Source organism: Sturnus vulgaris, chromosome 16 (genome assembly GCF_052056855.1).
Source record: "Sturnus vulgaris isolate bStuVul1 chromosome 16, bStuVul1.hap1, whole genome shotgun sequence".
Lineage (NCBI taxonomy): Eukaryota > Metazoa > Chordata > Aves > Passeriformes > Sturnidae > Sturnus > Sturnus vulgaris.
This window is the reverse complement of record NC_142258.1, coordinates 1,551,419-1,573,426: the sequence shown is the minus strand read 5'-3', so window position 1 is coordinate 1,573,426 and position 22,008 is coordinate 1,551,419. Positions and strand designations below refer to the sequence as shown.

Here is a 22,008-nt window from a genome sequence, read left to right as displayed (position 1 = left end):
TTCTAAGATTCTTTTTTCCATTCCCAGCTCTGGACATCATTTTTGGGGCTGAACACACCCAAGAGATGTGACAGGAGTCAGCTGGGGTGGGCTCAGCTCCTGCCCAGGTGGGATTGGAGGTTTGATCCTCAAATTTTCCAGCCCATTGATCTATCCCAGACCTTTCCCCAGGTTTGAATGCACCAATTCAAATTTGAATTGCTTGAGATGGTTTGAATTTCACCAGCAGAATGAAGCAGCAGTGAATGTCAATGGGAATTAGGAAGGTTTTTGAAGAGGAGTTTTAATGGTCTGTTTGCTGTTGTGGTCAGAGAGAAATTAAATTCCCTTGGACTCCAGTGGGTGCAGTCCCACTCCTCTGGCCCTCAGAGTCTCCTGGAAGCAGGGATGTGGGATAAATCCATTGGAATTTTGTGTTTTGAGATGTTTCTGGGAGGGTGAGGAGGCCCTGGCACAGATTCCCAGAGAACCTGTGGCTGCTCCTGAATCCCTGGAAGTGTCCAAGGCCAGGCTGGACGGGGCTTGGAGCAGCCTGGGATTGTGGAGGGTGTTGGGGCTGGAACTGGATGAGTTTAAGGTCCCTTCCACCCCAAAGCTCTCCAGGATTCTCTGGTTTTTCCCTCTGCTTCTTTTGAGAGCTCTTAACTGGGATCAGTTAAAAACCTGGGGAGTGCCTGAGATGAATCTCCAGCACCATGAGATGTTTTGGGTGAAAACCCAACAGGAATGGCCCAAATCCCTCTCTTTTGGGATCAGCACAGCTGCCAGGGCTGGACTTTGGACCATCCGAGGAATCCACTAGGGATTGGCTCCCCAAATTCCAAATTGTCCTTTTGACACTGCAGCCCTGGCACGGATTCCCAGAGGAGCTGTGGCTGTCCCTGCATCCCTGGAAGTGTCCAAGGCCAGGCTGGATGGGGCTTGGAGCAGCCTGGGATTGTGGAGGGTGTTGGGATTGGAACTGGATGAGTTTAAGGTCCCTTCCACCCCAAACCATTCCAGAACTCTCTGATTCCATGATGTCACTCCCAGACCTCGAGGCTTGGCTGGATCTGGGCACAAAACCCCACCAGGGCAGAGCAGACAGAGCTCAGGCAATGCGAAATTCAATATTTTACACCCACACCACTAAAAATAAACAGCCACTGCCAACTCTTCATCTGGAAAGAGGAAGCAGCGATGTCGCTGTGTCTTGGAGCAGGCACAGCACTGCAGTCCTGACCATATTTAGCCATAAGATCATCTCCCAGGACTTCACAAAATCCTGGAATCACAGCATGGTTTGGGTTGGAAGGGACCTTCAAACTCATCCAGTTCCAACCACGGGCAGAAAATCAGGAATTTCTACACGAGAGAGAAGTTTTAGAGAGAAACCATCTGGCAGAGCGCCAGCCCTGCTGTTGTTATTTCTCTCTGTTATCTCCACTCTTCATTTCATCCCCAAATTTCTGGGCTCAGTTTTTAGTGCAGGTCGCTAAAACCCCGTGGTGCTGAGGAGAAAGCAAGAGGAGAGGAAATTCAGTCTCTAGAAAATGCCCCAGACAGCTGAAATCAGGCCACCTATTGAGGTGTCGGGTTCAGATTTTGTCCTTGTAAGCACAGAAACTTGAAACATTTTGCCCAAATGTGTTGAAAGGCACGAAGACATTAAAGATTATTCATGGAATAAATATTCATTTGCAGGAAGAGGGGATTTTTTTTTTTTAAATGCATGAATATTTCAGGCAGGGCTGTGCAGTTGCTTGAAGGAAAAGGTGATCGAATTCTGAGTGCTGTTTAAATAGTTGCTAATATTAAAGATATTAGAAATTAAAGGTGTCAGGGCAATTAATTTTAAAGTTGTAATCAAGGAAATAGAATCTCAGAATTATTTGGATTGGAAAGGATATTAAAGATCATCCACTTTCTGCTTCACTTAAAACCCTTCCTAGATTTTAACTATTATTATTAGTGAAACTAATTATTATTAATTAGTGAAACTATTATTATTAGTGAGAAATTCCCTCAGAATCAGTCCTCACTTTCCCTCCCAGGGAAACACCATCACTTCACTGACCAATTCTAACCACAAACACATTGCACTTGTTGCCCTGAAGACCAGAAAATATCTTTATTTTATTCCCAGCTCCCTTTTTCCCTTCAAAAACTCAATTTTCTGTGCCAGCGGCGCATTAAGACATCGCAGCTTCTCCTCTCCGGCTTTTCCAGGTTGAAAATTCAGATTTTTTTTATTTTTTTTTTAGGTCCTTTGTGGAGCTCTGGTACCATCTAGTGTTTGGTGGGAAGTTTCAGGTGCTGGGTGTGGATTTTCCTTGGCTGATGTCGCGACAGAAGGTGGCGATCGAGGCGAGGAAAAGCGGCCACAGATTTCAGGGTGAGAAATTAAATTCTCTCTTTACAAATTCTGAGAGTTTAATGTATGGGAAGAAGAGGTAGAACCGTAAAGCAAAAGATGCACTATGCATTTATTGCTTCAGCAAGCAGATTTTTATACTCGATAAAATAAAAATTACAATAAAATAAATTTTTTTAATAAATAAAATTATTTTAAATTTTAGAAATAAAATTATTTCCCATCGTATTATTTCGTGGAATGATTTTGAGGATTTATTTTGGCCTCGTTAACTACAATTTTGCTTCACATTTTTGCAGCGTTTGCACGAATTTCATAGTTGTAGACATCAGCAGTTTTTTTGATTTTTTTTTTTTTGGTGCTACTTTAAGTTTGGTATTTTCCTTTTGGGGTTTTTTGTTTTTCGCTTCTGCTATCTTGGGTATATATTTTGCAGTAGCAAGTATATTTTAAAATCTATTTTTGCAAGCTCCTTTCTGGTAAAGCCTTTGGTTCCTTGGGTTGGGAGTGGGAGAAACACGACTCACTATTTTAATTTTTTGTAAAAGTTTATTAAGAGATAAAAGGGAAAAAATCCTTTAGGAATGTGAGAAACAGGGCTCATTATTTAAAATTTTTATAAACGTTTATTTAGGGATAAAAGGGATAAAATCCAGCGCTGGGGTGTTTTGTTGAACAGCCAAAAAAAAAAAAAAAAACCTTGTTAAATTAAAATAATGTTCTTTATATCCTGATACATGAATATTCATAAGAGTTTATACATATTCAAAGATTCCTGTGAGTTTAGGTGTTTCTGGAAATTTTTGCTTGCTTTTTAACCTTTGACTTGTCTGCATGCTATTTTTCAGATTAAATCAATATATTGGATTTCTTTTCATGGTTTCATCCTGTTGTTTTTACATTCGGTGTAAAAAATTCCTAATTACCTTCCACCTAAAATAGTTGCATTAATAAAAACATTTTAACATCATAGTCTTTATTTTAATATTATATTATGGCTTAAGATGTGTTTATTTCACTAATATTTATATAAACTATATGATGCAGACATAAACTGATAATTATACTGCAATTAAAAGTAATTACAAATTGTATTACATCAGAATCTTCGTGATCAAGAATAACTTGTATAAGCTAATGCATAAATGTGAAAGGCAAGAACTGTATTTGTTATTTATATTTATTTATTTTTTTTGAACAAACCAAATTCCCTCAGCTGCTCCTCCTATGGCTTCACATCAAGGGACCACCTTTGTCTCATTCCTTTAGAGAAAATATTTATAGATATTATATATTTTTGAATTCTGTCTTCTTTTTCTCTTCTTTTTCTCTTTTCTCTTCTTTTTCTCTTCTTTTTCTCTTCTTTTTCACTTCTTTTTCTCTCCTTTTTCTCTTCTCTTCTTCTATGCTATGAGAGAGCACGCAAAAATACATTATAAATATAAACATCTTATTTTTTTGGTGACCAAAACAACTCAAAATATTCGAGGTGAGGCCAACCCCAGAGCAGAGTGTGCTGCAAGGGGGTGTTAATTAATGAAAAATGTTACTAATTATCTGTAAGAACCAATCAGGAAAATGGCTGTGGGGTGTCTCAGTAATTAGATGTGAAATTGCTCTTAATGTGTCTAAAGTGAAATTATCAATTAGGTGGTGGTAGAAAGGGTGCGGGGTGCAAGTAATTAAGGAAATTGTGTTAATATTTTCACTAAATTAAATTGAAAGAGCCAATAAAATTCTGGAGGAATTCTTGGGGGGGGAGGTTCCAGAACCTCAAACTGGGCAGATTTGTTTTAGAGCGAAGTTGTTTTGAGCTTCAGGGGAAAAACGTGCGAGATTTGTGAGTAGAATTTAATCCAGGAGAAGTTTAAATCGAGTATTAATGGTAATACAGTGGGGGGGGATACATATTAAAAGAGAATATTTAATATTTGGGACTGTACTTTCCTACTGCCTCTGCCAAGGGGGAAAAGAGGATAAATGAGGTTATTTCTTCCAAAAAACTCCAGAGAGACCTCACAGAGGTGCAGCGCAGTGGGATCCCTCCGTTATCTGAATAAAATTGGAAAAAAAAAATCAACTTTATGGTGCAAAAAGCAGGATTGTGTTTCCCTGTGGACACCGGGCTGTCCCAGCGGCATTGGCGGCGTTCAGGGAGCGCCTGAGGGGACCGGGGCCGCCATGACGGACACAGGGGGAAAGCACCCGCAGGATTTAGAGACCAGAGCGTTTATTGAACAGTTTTATTTAAAATATTTTGATTTAAGCTGTGGCAGCGCCCTGCCCTGACCAAACACGGTTATTTAAAGAGTTTTGATTTAAGCTGTGGCAGCGCCATGCCCTCACCAAACACGGTTATTTAAAGAGTTTTATTTAAGCTGTGGCAGCGCCGTGCCCTCACCGAACACGGTTGTTTAAAGAGTTTTATTTAAGCTGTGGCAGCGCCGTGCCCTCACCGAACACGGTTATTTAAAGAGTTTTATTTAAGCTGTGGTAGCGCCGTGCCCTCACCAAACATGGCGGGCGCTGTGAGGGCGGAAGCGGCGCGCGGGACCCGCCCCGGGGTCTCCGACCCGGAAGCGCTCGGGGCCTTCAAAGAGTGGCGGGCGGCGGGAGCGGGAAAACAGCGCCGGGAAAAAAAAAAATATCGGGAAAAATATCGGGAATTCCGGGAAAAAAACACCGGGAATCCCGGGGAAAACGGCACGGCTGGAAGGGCTGAAGGGTACCGGGAGAGCCGTAAGGGGAGGGTGGGCTTGAGGGTGCGTTGTGGTCGTTGGGAGGGAGGCGGTTGGGGCTGGGGGTGAGGGGTGGGAGGGAGGGAAAGGAACGGGGCATGGGAGGAATGGGGAATTAAAGGAACGGGGAATTAAAAGAACGGGGAATTAAGGGAATGGGGCATGAAAGGAACGGGGAATTAAAAGAACGGGGCATGAAAGGAATGGGAAATTAAGGGAATGGGGAATTAAAGGAACGGGGCGTGGAAGGAATGGGAAATTAAGGGAATGGGCCATGGAAGGAATGGGAAATTAAGGGAATGGGCCATGGAAGGAATGGGAAATTAAAGGAACGGGGCATGGAAGGAATGGGGCATTGAAGAGATGAGAAATTAAATGAATGGGGCCTTGAAGGGATGAGAAAGTAAAGGAATGGGGAATTAAAGGAATGGGGCATTGAAGAGATGAGAAATTAAATGAATGGGGCCTTGGAGGGATGGGAAATTAAGGGAATGGGACATGGAAGGATTGGGACTTTAAAGGAAGGAATGGGGCATTGAAGGATTGAGGCACTGAAGGAATGGAACATTAAAGGAAGGGATGTTAAAGCCCATCCATTTTCCACCCCCTGCCATGGCAATTTCTCCTTAAATTCAAATCCCCCCCCTTGATTTTCTTTAGCTGATTATTATTAGTGAAAAACTCTCTCAGAATCAGTCCTCAAATTTTTATCTCCCAGGTGCTGGAGCACCATCACTTGTGGTTGTTGTGGAGGATGTTGGGCAGAGGAATTAGGGGATTAGAGGAATTGTGCTGGGTGTTCCTGGTGTGGTTGGGTTGTTGTTAACAGGACTTGTTATTATGGAATTTTGGGATGGGAGGATCTTTAAAGTTCATCTTGTCAGCAAAATTTGGGAAGGATAAAAACCCCTCCAGCAATACATAGTGATAGAGAGTCAGGCTTTACTTTATTCTGGGTGTGCCATGGGAAATATTCCATATACAGATGGCTTTTTATTTGACATTTTGCAGATTTATAAACACAAAACCCAAAGCAATTCCCATTCACTGGTCCCAAATTTAAGGTTGCATGGTTTCTAACAATCCAGTCTCACCGTGTGCCTCACCTTTCACTAGATCAGGATGATCCAAGGCACATCCAGCCTGGCTTTGGAAACTTCCAGGGATCCAGGAGCAGCCACAGCTTCTCTGGGAATCTGTGCCAGGAAAGAATTTGTCCCAAAATCCCCTTTAAGCCTGTCCTGTCAGTGGCAACTCATTCCCTTTGTCCTCATTCCACAGCCAGTCCCACCAAACCCACCAGAAGTTCAGCTCATCTCATATTTTAAAGTTTTTTTTTTCTTTTTCTTTTTCCTCTCCTTATTTTCAGGGTTCTCCAAGCTCTGGATGAAAGCTCCAGTGGGATTTGAGCTGCTGAGTGCACTGAGGATGAAACCTCTCCATCTTTAGTGTCATTTACCCAACAGAGAAGAAGAATTTGGGTTTCAGAGGAGTCTTTTTTTTTTTTCTTCCATTGTTGAGGAAAACACCTTAAAAGCACAAATGGACACTCAGTGTTACCCTGGTGCCTGCCAGGTGGTTCCAGTTTGGAAGCTGGTGGCCATGTGGCCATCAGAAAAGGAGGAGAACATAATCCTGATCAGTGATGATGATGATGATGATGATGATGAAGGGGAGAACAGCCAAGGGAGTTCTGTCCTGTTTGTAGAGCCACAGGGTAAGAGCTGATCCCTTCCAGTCACCTGAAAAAATTTGGGGAATGAACTGAATTCGTTTTGTGTTGTGCTTAAAATCTTATTTTATTTCTCTTATTTATTATTTGTTTTATTTTTGTTGTTTTCATTTTATTTGTTCACAAGTGAACAAGACCAGGAGGAGCTCCCCAATTTATTTGTAAGGATATTTTTGATGGCACTGATACTTCAGACTGAGCTCACTCTGGGCCTTTTCAATGTCAGCTGGGTCCTTTTTGATTTCACATCTTCTGGTTTGATTGGAAATGGAAGTTTTGTGTGCCATTCTGTCAGATCCTAAAAAAAAAAACAAAAAACACAAAAAAACGTGCTTTAAAGTGTTCAAAAAGTAAATACCAGTAATTTCTAAGGAATCTAGAAATCAGTTAGTACCTTTACACTGATTTACACCTCCTGCTCTCTTTGCTGCAGAGAAATCTCCCCTGGAAGAGAAGAAATCAGAAGAAGTGGTGGATGAGGAAGGGGATTTAGTGGTTACCTACTGTAAACAAGCCAATGTGATGCCTCATGCCAGACATGACTGCCCCACACACCCCTTTGAGTATGTCCAGGGCTCCCTTTTCCCACACTGAGCTTTGGAACAGCTGCAGGCAGCACTAGAGCTGGGTTAGGATGGGATTTTTTTATTTTTTTTAATTTTTTTTTTTTTTTTTTTGGCCTAAATAATCTGGGTGGTTTTTTTTTAACTTTGCAGGAGGAGAGAGAATGATGCTTGCTCCCCTCTTGAGAAAAATGCAGATTTTTGTGATCAGTGCTACTGTTACATCTGTGACAAACTGGCTGCTGAGGTAAGGGCAGGCCACAGCTTGCAGGAAATTAAACTCTGGATTAAATGAGAGCTTTTAGGCAAGCCCTGCTTTAGGCTCAGATTTTTGGCAGCTCTGCTCAGGTGACTGTGCCTAAATCCCTGTGGCTCACGAGTCCTTAAGGACAGCAGCTCGGGTTTAATATAAAATTAGTTATTTCCTGAATTTTTCTTTGAGTTATTTCTTGAATAGACAGGAGAGAAGAGAGAAAAGGCTTTTACCAGTTCTTTATTACACAGGCTGCATAAAGCAGAGCACAATAACAAGATGTCTGTATTAAAGATGATAAAAAAATAAGATAGAAATCAGTAATTTTACCCTTCCAGGAAAGAGTTAAGGGCTCTAAGAGAATAATACAGGAAATTTGATTAACAGTTCCTCATAACTACTAAAAGTGTGGTTCTGGTGGGGTTTATTTCTGGTCTGGGCAATTGGGAGTATTTCTATTATTTATTGATATCCTGTTTGCTTTGGGCACACAGTGCATTTCATAAAATCAGATCACTAAATCAGACTTTTTGTTTTAAATGAATTAGAGAAATGTCAGCTTTTTAGACTCACAGGAGTTAGGAGTGCAGGGGGTTGTGTGGGGATGGTTTATTTGCTTGGACCTGTTGTGATTTTTTTCAGAAGAGCTGTGAGCAAAGTTGGGGTGACCATGCAAAGACAAGGCTCAGTTCCCAATTTCCAGCCCTCAGGGTCTCTGTGAAGGGCTCAGCAATGAGAGCTGATCAATAAATGGCTTTTCTGTAATGGTTGGCTGCTAAAATATTTCCCAAAATATTTATTATTTAATAAGAGGTGCAAGGAGGATGAAAGGAATTGTAACCCCTCGCTCAGTGCTGAGGGGAAAACACCAAAATCCAACGATTTTTCCATTATTTTTTGTATTTTCTGACACAGTGCCTGCTCTGGACAACCCCTTCCCTGTGCCACTGCAATGCCCACAACAAAAGCAACTTCTGGAAGGCACAGAGGAACTTTGCCCTGGCTGGAGTCCTGGCCACCTTCAACCTGGAGCTGCTGGAGCTGGACACAGAGCTGAGGCACGGGGGTGAGTGCTGTGTTCCCAAAAAACTGGGGCTGATCAGGTGCTGTGTTCCCAAAAAACTGGGGCTGATCAGGTGCTGTGTTCCCAAAAACCCTGGGGCTGTTCAGGTGCTGTGTTCCCAAAAAACTGGGGCTGATCAGGTGCTGTGTTCCCAAAAAACTGGGGCTGATCAGGTGCTGTGTTCCCAAAAAACTGGGGCTGATCAGGTGCTGTGTTCCCAAAAAACTGGGGCTGATCAGGTGCTGTGTTCCCAAAAAACTGGGGTTGTTCAGGTGCTCTATTCCCAAAAACCCTGGGGCTGTTCAGGTGCTCTATTCCCAAAAATCCTGGGGCTGTTCAGGTGCTGTGTTCCCAAAAATCCTGGGGCTGTTCTGGTGCTCTATTCCCAAAAATCCTGGGGCTGTTCAGGTGCTCTGTTCCCCAAAACCCTGGGGCTGTTCAGGTGCTCTATTCCCAAAAATCCTGGGGCTGTTCTGGTGCTCTATTCCCAAAAATCCTGGGGCTGTTCAGGTGCTCTATTCCCAAAAATCCTGGGGCTGTTCTGGTGCTCTATTCCCAAAAATCCTGGGGCTGTTCTGGTGCTCTATTCCCAAAAATCCTGGGGCTGTTCAGGTGCTCTATTCCCAAAAATCCTGGGGCTGTTCTGGTGCTCTATTCCCAAAAATCCTGGGGCTGCTGCTCAGGCCTGTCCTGGCCTGGAGAACAGCCTGGCTGCTCCACACCAATCCTTGTAGAGTTTTTAAGGAGCAAATTCTTTTTCCATGCTTATCAGGGAAGGGTTTGCAGGTGCAGATTCCTGCTTTTCTCCATCTGGGAGAATCATAAAATGGTTTGGTGTGGAATCATCTCATTCTGTTAATCTCATTCCATTCATCTCATTCAGGGACAATTCCCAATCTCCCAGGGTGCTCCAAGCCCCATCCAAGCCTGGCCTTGGACACTTCCAGGGCAGCCACAGCTTCTCTGGGCACCCTGTGCCAGGCTCTCCTCATCCTCCCAGGGATATTCCTTCCCAATATCCCACCTAAATTCCCCCTCTTTCAGCAACAAAGCTTTCCTGACCAATAAAACTGGATGCAAACAATTCCCTAAATAATTTCACATGGGCAACTTTCTATTTTGAAAAAAAAAAAAAAAAAACATTCAAAACTCTTTGTGCATTTTTTTTTTTTTTCTGTCTTCACTCTTAGGAGATCTCCTAGAAAAATTCATCAAGGATCTTTCTGTAGCCTATAACAAATACCTGGCAGGTGAAAGGTTGTGTCCCCCAGAGCATGAATGCTGCTGCCAGCCAAAACTGCCCCCGGGGCAGTGCAGTGTGTGCAGCTCACAGAACACCGAGGTGGTGTACAAGTAAGTGAGATTCCAGCAGGTTTGGGGTTTGTCAGGACAACTTTGGATTTATTTAATTAGATGTAATGAGAATTGTGGCACCTGAGACAGAAGAAAATAGAGTTGAGGGTGGTCAGCACTTGGCTGGGGTGGGAAATCTGTCTGAAATGTGGTTTTAAATCTCCTGTGCTGTGCAGGACACGTGGTGATCTCTGGTTATTGTAACAAATGGGAACCTAAGGCTTGGGTTTTGGGGTGGCTTTAGGTGGGAAATTGGGACAAATCTGGCACAGATTCCCAGAGCAGCTGTGGCTGCCCCTGGATCCCTGGCAGTGCCCAAGGCCAGGCTGGACATTGGGGCTTGAAGCAGCCTGGGATGGTGGAAGACGTTTGGGTTGGAATTTAAGGTTCTTTCCAACCCAAACCATTCTGAGATTTTTTTTTTTTTTACTGATTCCTTCCTCAGAATGAGTTTCACCTTTTCACTGATAAAACAAAACCTTCAAAATACTCAAAGTTGTGCCAGCACCTTCTCAGTGTGTTGGAGATGCTTTAAAGGCTCTGGATTTGCTCTCAAGCTGTGGGATGGCCACAGGTACCACTTGTTTAGGAAATCTGTTCTTGCTGACCTTTGATCTTACAGCCCACTTGACTTTCTCAGGTATTCTGATGTTTTCGAGCTGGTAACAAGATTTTTAAATCAGGCAGAACAAGAAAGCCCCAAAGCTGCTGCTGTCATGCTGCTGGGAGCAGCTAGACAGATTGCCCTGCACAAAGATCCTGCTCTGTGAGTACCTGCAACACTGAGAATCTTCTTCCTTTCCTCCAGGGGAGGGCAATTAGTGACAAAATCCTGGGGTTTTATTAATTAGGGGTGAGGAAAGTGTGAAAATCCCAGGTTGCAGCACAGCAAGGTGAACACGCTGAGGGAAAAGTGGGATTTGGGAGAAAATAAGATGTGAGAGGGGAAAAAAAAATGTGAGAGGGGACTCAAAAAAATCCCTGCCAAGGGAAAGTCAGATTTAGTATTAAACAGCAAAGTTGGTTGGCAAGATTTATTCTGATGCTTACAGGAGATCTTAGGCACAAAAAAAGGAAAATAAGCAACAAAAAAACCCAAATCCAGGCATTCAGAAAAGGAAATTAACTGAGAACCAGTGAGGGACAAAAGGAGCAGCAAAAATAAAAAGGAACTCAGCCTTAAAAGCTTAACAGCACTTCCACTTAACACTACTTTAAATTATAACTTAAGCTTAACAATTCATCAAAGAAACAGCACTTACACCCAATTTAAGCTTAGCTTAAAACTTAACCTTAATAATTTCAGGGGAATAACACTTCAACAGCATTTAACCTAACTTAGAACTTCCAGGTTACACTCAGCAACTCAGCAAAACACTTTGCAGCATCACAGAGCTTGGTGAAACCTGAACATTTTGGGCTTTAAATTCAGGGGTTTTGGTAAAAGAGAAGGAATTGAGGTGTGGATTGGTTTAAAGAGCAGTTCCTGCTGAGGAATGGGCCAGGTTTGCAAGGCTGCATTTCTTAGCTGCCAATTTTGTGTTTTGCACTTCAGCCTTTTTAGGAATTTTTAGCAGCGTGCCAGCTTCCAAAATTTTCCCTTAAAAAGTGTTTTCCTCAACAGAAAAGAGGGGAAAAGGCAGGAAGGGGAGGCAGGCATGAATTTAGTGCTGGATTTGTTTTTTTTTTTCCAGGCTGAAGAGCTGTCAGAACCTTGGCCACACTGCTTCCCTCAGGATTGCTGTCCCATTTCTGTTCCAGAGGTGAGATTGTTTCCCTTGCTGCCTGCAGAACTCTGTGCCTGCCTCTGAGATGAGTTTTGGGTGGCCAGAGCAGGTTGTGGTTGTTACACCAAGGAGTAAAGAGGGAGAAGAGAGGTCACAGCAGGATTCCACTGGGGAGGAGCAGGAAAACTCCCCCAGAGGCTGGAGAATGAGGACACCCAGCTCCCCTGGCTGAATTCTCTTCCCATTTTAGCTCCATCCTTCACCTCTCCCCCCAAATTCAGCTGCCACACGAGGTTGATGAGTGAAGAATTCAATTCTTTCCAACCCAGTTCTATATTCTCAGCTTTTCTGGAACTAATGACAGCTACAACCTAAATCCTTCAGCAGTTTGCATTTTAAATTGCTATTTGTGGGTTTTTTCTTTTTTTTTTTTATTTCTTACATGGAACAAAAAAAGGAAGAGTTTCTCTTTACCTCCCTGCCAAAATTTTAAAGGTTGAACTCTTCTTTTTTTATCTCCACTTATCAATTAATACAAAAATGATTCCAGTAGCAGGGAAGGTGCAGGAGCTGAGGTCCAGCACAGTTGGAAGTGTTTGCTGTGCATATTCCTTTGTTTTAAAGCTTAAACCCCACAGAACTTTGGTTTAAAAAATAACAGCACAGTAATAATTTCATTATTCACTACAAAACTTCAAGCAGAAATTAAAGTACAGATCCAAACAAAAAAAAAAAAAACAAAACAAGCTTTTGTCGTTTCCCATATGATTAAAAAACCCAAATCTCCTCATTTTAAAATATCCTTTTGATTTTCTTTTCAAATCACAGGATCACAACTCGACTTCAGAGGATGTTGGTGTTGTGTGACTTCCCAAAAATTCTCTATGAAAAGTTTGTTGAATTTTTTCAGTCCATCTCCCTCCCCTGTCACTGCTATGCCTTCTCTAACAGGTGAGTTCTGAGTAGATTTGGATCCTTTATTTCCCTGATTATAAAATTGGGAGAATTTTAGAGGAATATTTCAGCATTTGCTGCTTTTTGTTTGCTGTTTGATGCCATGACTGAGCTCTTCTCCCTAAACCTGATTTCCTTTCCCCCAGAAAGGAAATAAATATTTTCTTAATCAAACTTCACGATCCTTAAAGGATCTAATTAGTGATGTACACAACAAAACACAATTTAAAAATTACTTTCTTTTTCTTCTTCCAGCTTGAATGTTTTGCCCTGGGACCACATGTTACTGACCACAGTTTTAAAAGGCCAGAACATCACTGGGCAGAGGAGACAGAAAGGAAGGAAAATGTTCCTGTGGGAAGCCCTCCCTGTTGTGGAGGCTCGAGTGCAGAAACTGCTGGAGAAAAAGAAGTGAGATTGCTTTGGTTTTTTCATTTTAGGAACTCAGTTTTTACATTTTGACTGCTCCAAACCTCTGTGTTTAGGTAGAATTGGGAAACACAAAACAAAGACTCTTTTTCTATTTTTTTTTTTTCCTTTTCAACAATCCCAGGAGCTTTTTGGAGCCCTTTGAATGCCTCAGGACTAAAAAAAAAAAAAAAAAAAATTCTGGATTGGCTCATTCCTTTGTCTCCATAAACCCTCCAGGTTTTTCATGTTGATTTTTTCAAGCAATTCCTCTTCATCAAAGGCTGACAAGTGGAAGGCAGCCAGAAAAGTCTGCTGTGGGTCTTCAGAAGGGTGTACTCCAGAAAATCCAATATTCCAAAGAATCCAATCCACTTCAAGAATTCAGCTGCAAGGCAACCTCTGGTTTTATCCTGCCAGAGTTGAGATAATCTGGGAATAACCTGTAGGAGTTGATTTCCAGCTGTATTTCTGTCCTGCTGTGCAGTTTCTCCTGGTTTGCTCCTTTCATTGCAGGGAATATTTGCCCTGTGCACAGTTTTGCATTTCCTTCCCTTCCCTTCTCACCTTGATTTTTCTCCCCCAGGTATAAGGAGGTTGTTCGGTACCTGAGAGCTGTGAAATGCAATGAAAACCAAAGGTAAATGGATTTTCCCTTTCACTTTTCCTTTTTCCCTTTCCTTTCACCTTTTTCCCTTTCCTTTTCCCCTCTCTTTCCTCCCTTTTCTCTTCCCTTTTCCCCTCTCTTTGCTCCTTTTCCTTCTCTTTCCCCCTTTCCTTTTCCTTTTCTCTCCCTTTCCTTTTCCTTTTCCTTTTCTCTCCCTTTCCTTTTCCTTTTCCTTTTCTCTCCCTTTCCTTTTCCTTTTCCTTTTCTCTCCCTTTCCTTTTCCTTTTCCTTTTCTCTCCCTTTCCTTTTCCTTTTCCTTTCTCTCCCTTTCCTTTTCCTTTTCTCTCCCTTTCCTTTTCCTTTTCCTTTTCTCTCCCTTTCCTTTTCCTTTTCTCTCCCTTTCCTTTTCCTTTTCCTTTTCTCTCCCTTTCCTTTTCCTTTTCCTTTTCTCTCCCTTTCCTTCTCCTTTTCCTTTTCTCTCCCTTTCCTTTTCCTTTTCCTTTTCTCTCCCTTTCCTTTTCCTTTTCCTTTCCCCTTTCCTTCCCCCTCTTTCCTCCCCTCTCTAGTGCTCAAGCACCACCACATCTCTCCACAAATCCAATCAAACCCACCCTGATGAAACCCAAACCTTCATTTCCTCTTGCCAGGCTCCGAGACCTTCGGGATCTGATCCCATTCTACCTGTGCAAAACTGGCAATTTCCTGGATGCTGCCCATTCCCTGCTCTTCCCTGTCAACAGCCTGGCCTGCTGCTCTGCCTGCAGGATCAGCCCCTGCCAGTTCAAGGTCTACCTCAAGATCTTCAGGACAGGCTGTGTTCCCTCTGGGAATGATGTGCAGGATGCAGGGCCCTGGGTTACAGCTGGCAAGTGTCATTCCTTCCTTCCTTCCTTCCTTCCTTCCCTCCCTCCTTCCACTGGGAATTTCATCCCAGCTCTTCCTTGGCATTCCAATGAGTGACATCCTGGGAATTGGGGGAGGATGGGGATGCTCCTGGATCCCTGGAAGTGTCCCAGGACAGAGCTTGGAGCAGCCTGGGGCAGTGGGAGGTGTTGGGTTGGAACTGGATGGGCTTTGAGGTTCTTTTCCAACCCAAGCCATGAAAACAGCAGGCAGGAAGGGTGACTTTGTGCTGGAGCACGGATTTATTCATTTCTCTTTGCTCAGAACACTCATTTTGTCAGCTGTGAGCTTCTGCTGAAAGCAAGGTAACAGAAATTATTAAAAGAAAATCCCAAACCCTTCATTCCCTCTGTCACTGAGGACTTGCCTTTGTCTCAGCCATGACCTTGAGGAGAAAACCCCTGATGGGAAATGTTTCATCATCAGCTCAGCCTCTCATCATTGTCACCATCTCTCAGGGTGTTTTCTGCCATGAAAGATTCATTTGGGATTTGTTCCCTGCTGGCAGAATTCTTGGAGGTGTGAGATCCCTCAGTGTGCTGTGATGTCCACACCAAACACTTCTTTGGGCTCACCTGGCTCAGTCTGGACCGTGCCCAGTTCTTTGCAGCTTTGCAGAGCTGTGTTTTGGAGCTGCCATTTATTGATTTATTCACCAACAAACCCGTGTCAAACAGCTGGGAGCACTCGTTGGCTCTGCAGGAGCAGCTCAGTGAATCTCCTGCTTTGTGCTCCTGCTGTGCAGAGGTTTTTATTTGGGGTGTGTAGGATCTGGGTTTGATTCTTTTCATTTCCATCCCTGCAGGTTCTCCCCTGAGGAACACTGTGCTAATTAAGCAGGCACTCAAACTGCTCTACAGCAGCGAGGCCCTCTACAGGAGCGTGAGTGAGGCCAAAATTCCCTCCCCTGTCCTGTTCCCACTCCTGGAGAATTCAGGGATTGACTCTGACCCCTTTCTTCTCTGAATATTTTACCCCCTCTGCACGGATTTGTAACACAAATATTCTGTTGGTTTTTTTTTTTTTTTTAGGCCAAATGTTGGAGTTCCTTCATCATGGTTTTGGGGAGCAGTGATTTGTTGGAAAAGAGGGGGAATCTTCTTCCCTTATCCCTGGGAGAGCCCCCCCTTGGATTCCAAGAGGTACCAAAGAGTGCTGGGACAATCCCCTGCCTCGGGTTTGGGAACACATCCATTGCACGTGGGAATTGCCTCCTCCTCCTCCTCCTCCTCCTCCTCCTCCTCCTCCTCCCAAATGCCAGGGTTCACTCCAGTGCCTCGTGCTGGTGACTCTGCAGGGTGTGGGGGTTCAGGAATGCTCGGGGATGCTGGAATTGGGTTCACTGTGCCCCCAACTCAGTGCCTGGGGCTGCTCCTGCTGCATCCCCACGGTGACATGGAGCAGATCAGGAAGGGCCTGGGCTGGGAATGGCTTCACAGGGAGACTGGGAGGGAATTCGTGGCTGGGAGGGTGAGGAGGATCTGGCACAGATTCCCAGAGAAACTCTGGCTGTCCCTGCATCCCTGGAATGTCCAAAGCCAGCTTGGAGCAGCCTGGGACAGTGGGAGGTGTCCCTGCCATGGTATGAGATGATTTTTCCATCTCAACCTTACAAAAAATGAAGAGTTTATGAAAGAATTTGGTTGGTGCTGCAGAGCCTCGATTTCCCTTGAGTGTAATGTGGAACAGACACCATCCTCTGCAGAGAAAATTTCTGAAAATCACATAAATTAAATTAATTAAAATCACCCCTGTTTGGGGTTGGCCTGGGGAGGATCTGCCATCCTTGTCCCTCACTGTCCCTTTGCAGAATGTGCTGGCAGCCAGCAGCAATTTCCTGGAGGATCTCAAGTCTGGAGTTAATGTCTCTTTACCATCTGCTCTTTTCTCTGGGCAGGTGAGTGATAAATTCCTTTGTAGCCATCCCCAGCAGTGAAAATGTTGGGTTATGAAGAAAAGCTTTTAAAAGGGTCCTGGCAGGGTTTTGGGTTTTTTTTGGTTTTTTTTTTGGGGGGGGTGTGATCAGTTTAAGTTTAGCACAGTTTAAACTCTGGAGCAGATTTGAAGGTAGAGAACTGAGATTCTCTCGTGCTCTGCACATCTTCAATCCAGAAATCTTTATCCCTGTCCAAATTTATGGATTTATAAAGGAGGAGGGCTGGGAATAATTGATTGTGTCTTAATTTCTCCCAGGGTTTGGCTCAAACAGGACACTGGGGCTTCTCACTTGTGTCTCAAAACACAGAATTGCCCAGAAGTTCGAAATTTCTTTTAAATTAAGGGTTTCAAGTATGTGGAACTTGTTTAAAGGTGGCAGGAGAAACATTCCATGTTCAGTGCAGTCATCTAAGGAGCTGCCTTATTCTTTTTTACTTTTTGTGGAGGAAATTCTCATTTATTCTCCAGATCTCTGACTCCTGAGTTGGATTTTTTCCCCTTTAATTCCCTATTTCTGCTCTTGTGTGAGATTTCACATTTCTGTGAGCACTCCTGAGAAATAAAATCCCAGCTTTTAACTCTTGATAATGTTCTTGTGGATTTGTTGTGTGACCTCCAAGCTCTTTGGCTGAACTGGAATAACTCAGTGCTGCTTTGAGTGGATAAATAAAGGGAAATTAAATTAATTTTTTTCCTTGTTTTGTCTCTTGTGCAGCTGCACCACGAGGCTTCTCTCATCCTGGCAGTGCAAGCAGTGCAGCAAACTCTTTGTTGTGACCTTCCCCACTTGACTTCCTTCTTAGAGATAGTCCTGGCTTTTGGGGTGAGTCCTAGAAATTCCAGATTAATGTTCCAAGACATTAAAGAAAACAATATTTAAAACCTCAGTGATGATGAAACCACCATGCTGGAGTAACATGACTTCGTTTTGATCCTTTATTCTTTTATTATTATTTTAAGGAATGATTAGCACCGAGGTTCAACCACAAATGATATTTTTTTGTCTCTTAGAAAAACTTCTGGGCTCTGAGGCTGTTGCTGGACCAACTTGCCTGTGAGGAGCACATCCTGTGTGGCACTGCCAGCCTGCTTTTGAGGGACCTGAGTCGAGAGAAAGCCACAATGCTGAGAGTGTGAGTGAGCCCTGCCCTGTGTGTGCCCATGGAGGGGGATCTCAGCTCCTGGCCTCAGTCAGGGATGCCAATTTTGGGAATGCACACGTGGAGCTGTTGGATTTCCTGATTTTGGGGAGCAGGGATTTGCTGGAGAAAAGGGGGCTCCTCTTCTTTTATTCCCCACCTTTGGCTTCCAGCAGTGCTGGGAGAATCTCCTGCCTTGGGTTTCTGCTGAAAGCAAGGTAACAGAAATTATTAAAAGAAAATCCCAAACCCTTCATTCCCTCTGTCACTGAGGACTTGGCTTTGTCTCAGCCATGACCTTGAGGAGAAAACCCCTGATGGGAAATGTTTCATCACCAGCTCAGCCTCTCATCATTGTCACCATCTCTCAGGGTGTTTTCTGCCATGAAAGATTCATTTGGGATTTGTTCCCTGCTGGCAGAATTTTTGGAGGTGTGAGATCCCTCAGTGTGCTGTGATGGCCACACCAAACCCTTCTTTGGGCTCACCTGGCTCAGTCTGGGCCGTGCCCAGTTCTTTGCAGAGCTGTGTTTTGGAGCTGGATGTGGGACTTGGCTCCTCCTCCCCAATGGCAGAGTTCATTGATTGCAGTGCCTCACTCGCTGTGGTTTTGTTGTTCAGGTGGCAGAACCTTGGTCCCCAGTACGTGGGGGAGTTCCTGTGCCTGTTCCTGACCTGCAGACACAAGAGGATGCAGTCGGTGGGGCTCTTCAGCCTCAACGTCATCATCGAGAACCTGCACATGTGAGTCACTGGGGGCTGCCCCGGGCCACCTGAAAACCCTGGCATTGTCCCACGGCCACCTGAAAACCCTGGCATTGTTCCATTGGGAGTAACCCCAGAACCACCTGGAAAATCCTGGCATTGTCCCACTGGGATTGTCCCAGGGCCACCTGAAAACCCTGGCATTGTCCCACTGGGATTGTCCCAGACCCACCTGGAAAATCCTGGGATTGTTCCATTGGGATTTACCCCAAAACCATCTGGAAAATCCTGGGATTGTCCCAGAACCACCTGGAAAATCCTGGGATTGTCCCAGAGCCACCTGGAAAATCCTGGGATTGTCCCACTGGGATTTGTTCCAGAGCCACCTGGAAAATCCTGGGATTGTTCCATTGGGATTGTCCCAGAACCACCTGGAAAACCCTGGGATTGTCCCAGAACCACCTGGAAAATCCTGGGATTGTCCCACTGGGATTTGTTCCAGAGCCACCTGGAAAATCCTGGGATTGTTCCATTGGGAGTAACCCCAGAACCACCTGGAAAATCCTGGAATTGTCCCAGGGCCACCTGAAATTCTGGGATTGTCCCCCTGGGATTTACCCCAGAGCCACCTGCAAAATCCTGGGATTATCCCACTGGGATTTGTTCCAGAACCACCTGGAAAATCCTGGGATATACCCCAGAACCACCTGAAATTCTGGGGTTGTCTCCCTGGGATTTACCCCAGAACAACCTGGAAATTCCTGGGATTATCCCACTGGGAATTACCTCATCCCCTGAAATCCTTGGGTTCCCCCCAATCGTTTTCCTGCAGTCCCTTGGCTGGGATCTGGGATCTGTGGGATTTTTGTGGGGTTTTGAGTGGTGCAGATCCAGGGGTGGCAGCAGCAGGGAACGAGTGGGAATTTCTCTTTTCCAGGTGTCCCTGGGCAAAGCAGCTCTGCACCTTTTTCCTGGAGTCAGTGAGTATCCCAATATTTGTAGGATTTAACAGCAAATCAAATCAATTATCCCCCTTCTCGATTAAATATTGAAATGTATTTTTTTGTATTAAAAAAAAAAAAAAAATTTCCTGAAGGGAATTCATTGTGGTTTTTGTCTCTTCCCAGGGCTTGAGGCAGCTCCCCTTTGGCACCACAGTTCACCACGAAGTTTCCAAGTTTGTCAGTGCTTTTGAGAAACTTTAATTGGAACCAAATCCTCAGGAATTATTTCCCAGTTGGTTTTTTTGGTTTTTTTTTTTTTTTTTCCATCTCTTCCTGGAGAGTTCCATGAGTTTGCTTTGGTTGTCACCTCCAGGAAGATTCAGCTAAAAACTGACTTTTCCAGGTTCTGGAGTGGAAGCAGAGCCAGGGTTTGGGAGTTTTTTTTTTCTTGCAGTTCCAATATATTTAATAAATATATTAAAGAGTTGTTGGGAGAGGCAGAAGGTTGGAGTTGTTTTTCAGGAGCTGAGGAAAAGCAGGGGAAACACAGATGGAGCAGAAGAAACAAAGAATTTTTTCCTTCTTTTGGCACACAAACTTTGCAAGGAGGGAAAAGCTTCAAGCAAGAAAAACCAGGAGTTAAAAATTCCCCCTGCAGCAGTTTGGGCTCGAGTGTTTGCACAGCTCTGATTTTGGGTTTTATTCTGATTTTTGGGCTTTAATCTAAACCAAAAACTGAGCTTTACTTTTCCTCAAACAACCCCAGTGTGGGGCACTGAAGAGCTGAGTTAATTTTGAAATAATCCAGATCTCAAGCTGGGCTTTGATTTCTTGCTGAAAATTAAGAATTTTTTTTTTTTTTTTTTTTTTTTTAGATAGCTCTGTGTGTTTTTCCCACAAAATTCCAGGAGAATTTTGGAATTCACTCCAACCTGAGGGAAGTGTAAGAATTTTTTGAAGGCTGCTTTGGGCTCTCCCTCTCTGCACTGCTTGGGCAGGCAGCAAAAAAAAAAAAAAAAAAAATCAACTTTAATGTGTGACCAACTGCACTTTGCACATTTGGGGTTCTGGGTCTTCTGCAGCTCTTGTTATCACAAGTTTCCTACAAAAAAAAAAAAAGAAAAAAAATGGAGATTTGACACTTTGTTAATAAAATCTGCCCAAGTTCCATTGTTAAATGGCATTTTTGGGGTGGTTTTTTTGGTGGTTTACTTGGTTTGGGGTGGGATTTTTGGGGTTGGGTGTTTTGATTTTGTTTTGGTGTTTTGGGGTTTTTTTTGTGTTTGGGTTTTTTTATATTGGGATTTCTTATTGGGTTTTTGATCCTATTTTTTGAAGGGTTGGGGTTTTTTTTGGTCCTGTTTTTTGGAAGGTTGGGATTTTTTTTTTCTTTTTTTGGTCCTTTTTTGTGGGGGGGGATTGGTTTTTTTCTGGTTGGGTTTTTTTTAAAGGCTTTGAGGTTTTTTTGACCCTTTGGGGTTTTTTTTTGCTTTTAGTTTTTGGGGTTTTTTTTGGGGAGGGGGTGGTTCTTTTAGGAAATTGAGTTTTGGGGAGAATTTCTATTTTTTTTAAGAAGTTGAGGGATTTGGGATTTTTTTTAGGATGTTCAGAGGGCTTTGGGCAGGTGGGTTTTTTTTGGAATTGAGAGGATTTGGGAGGGTTTAGGGGTTTTTTAGGAAGTTGTGGGATTTGGGGGTTTGGGGTATTTTTGTGGAGTTAAGATTTTTCTTTGGGTGTCAAATTTTTGGCTTGAGGGGGTTTTTTTGTTTGGTTTTATTTTGGGGTGTTTCTGGGTTTTGTGGGGTTTTTTTGTTTGGTTTTTTGGGTTTTTGATTTGTTTTGTTTGGGGTTTTTTTTGTTGTGGGGTTTTTGGGGGGCGTTTTTTTGGTTTGTGGGTTGTTTTGTTTTTTTGTTTTTTGTTTGGTTTGTTTGGATTTCTTTTGTGGGTTTATTTTTGAGGTTTGAATTTTTGAACTGGACCAGTCTGAATCTCCTCCAGAACCCCAAAAAGGGACTGGAAACAGATTTAGGGGCTTTGTCACCCATTCCAGCTTGGATTTCTTCCCCTTGGCACAGAAAATCTGGGAATTGCCTCATTCCTGTAAATAAACATTTCTCCATTCTTAATCCCCTGCTGAATTTTAATGCCTTGGAGCAGCCCTATGGATCCTGTAGGTAATAATTTAATCTTTTATGGATAAAAAAAAACTTTTTTTTTTTTTTTTGGTGGAGCTCTGCACTTCCCTTTTGGGTCTGGAGTGTTCCTGAGCTCTGCTCCGGGTAAATTGGGAGAGGAACAAAAAGATCATAAAAAATGGAAAATGTGACAAGAGAGACGTGGAGGGGCTGGAGAATTCCTGAGGGAAATGGAAATGGGATGGAGAATTCCTGAGGGATTTTGGAAATAGGATAGAGAATTCCTGAGAGAGCTGGGAAAAGGATGGAGAATTCCTGAGGGATTTTGGAAATAGGATGGAGAATTCCTGAGGGATTTTGGAAATGGGATGGAGAATTCCTGAGGGATTTTGGAAATGGGATGGAGAATTCCTGAGGGAGCTGGGAAGGGACTGAGCCTGGAGAAAATTTGGGATCAGGGAGAATTTGTGGCTCTGCACAACTCCCTGCCAG

The 22,008-nt window shown here is 43.5% G+C and overlaps 1 protein-coding gene across 1 annotated transcript; it reads left to right on the top strand.

Annotated features, from left to right (window-relative positions):
- Positions 1-5,619: 5,619 nt before the first annotated feature.
- LOC106859246 (uncharacterized) lies at positions 5,620-20,558 on the top strand. The gene is made up of 19 exons (XM_088174199.1): positions 5,620-6,808; positions 7,257-7,386; positions 7,540-7,633; positions 8,555-8,705; positions 9,893-10,055; positions 10,696-10,821; positions 11,750-11,818; positions 12,611-12,733; positions 12,992-13,147; positions 13,731-13,784; positions 14,399-14,616; positions 15,460-15,536; positions 15,686-15,796; positions 16,465-16,551; positions 17,308-17,415; positions 17,604-17,725; positions 18,353-18,475; positions 19,374-19,416; positions 19,564-20,558. Exons 1-19 carry the CDS (start codon positions 6,634-6,636, stop codon positions 19,639-19,641), a joined length of 2,208 nt encoding a protein of 735 aa, XP_088030325.1. The 5' UTR covers positions 5,620-6,633; the 3' UTR covers positions 19,642-20,558.
- The last annotated feature ends 1,450 nt before the right edge of the window (positions 20,559-22,008 follow it).

Coding starts and splice junctions, on each gene's coding strand:
- LOC106859246 (XM_088174199.1), top strand. CDS start 6,634: ATGGACACTCAGTGTTACCCTGGTGCCTGCCAGGTGGTTCCAGTTTGG. Junction 7,387..7,539: donor TGCCCCACACACCCCTTTGA/GTATGTCCAGGG, acceptor TTAACTTTGCAG/GAGGAGAGAGAATGATGCTT. Junction 18,476..19,373: donor ATCATCGAGAACCTGCACAT/GTGAGTCACTGG, acceptor TCTCTTTTCCAG/GTGTCCCTGGGCAAAGCAGC.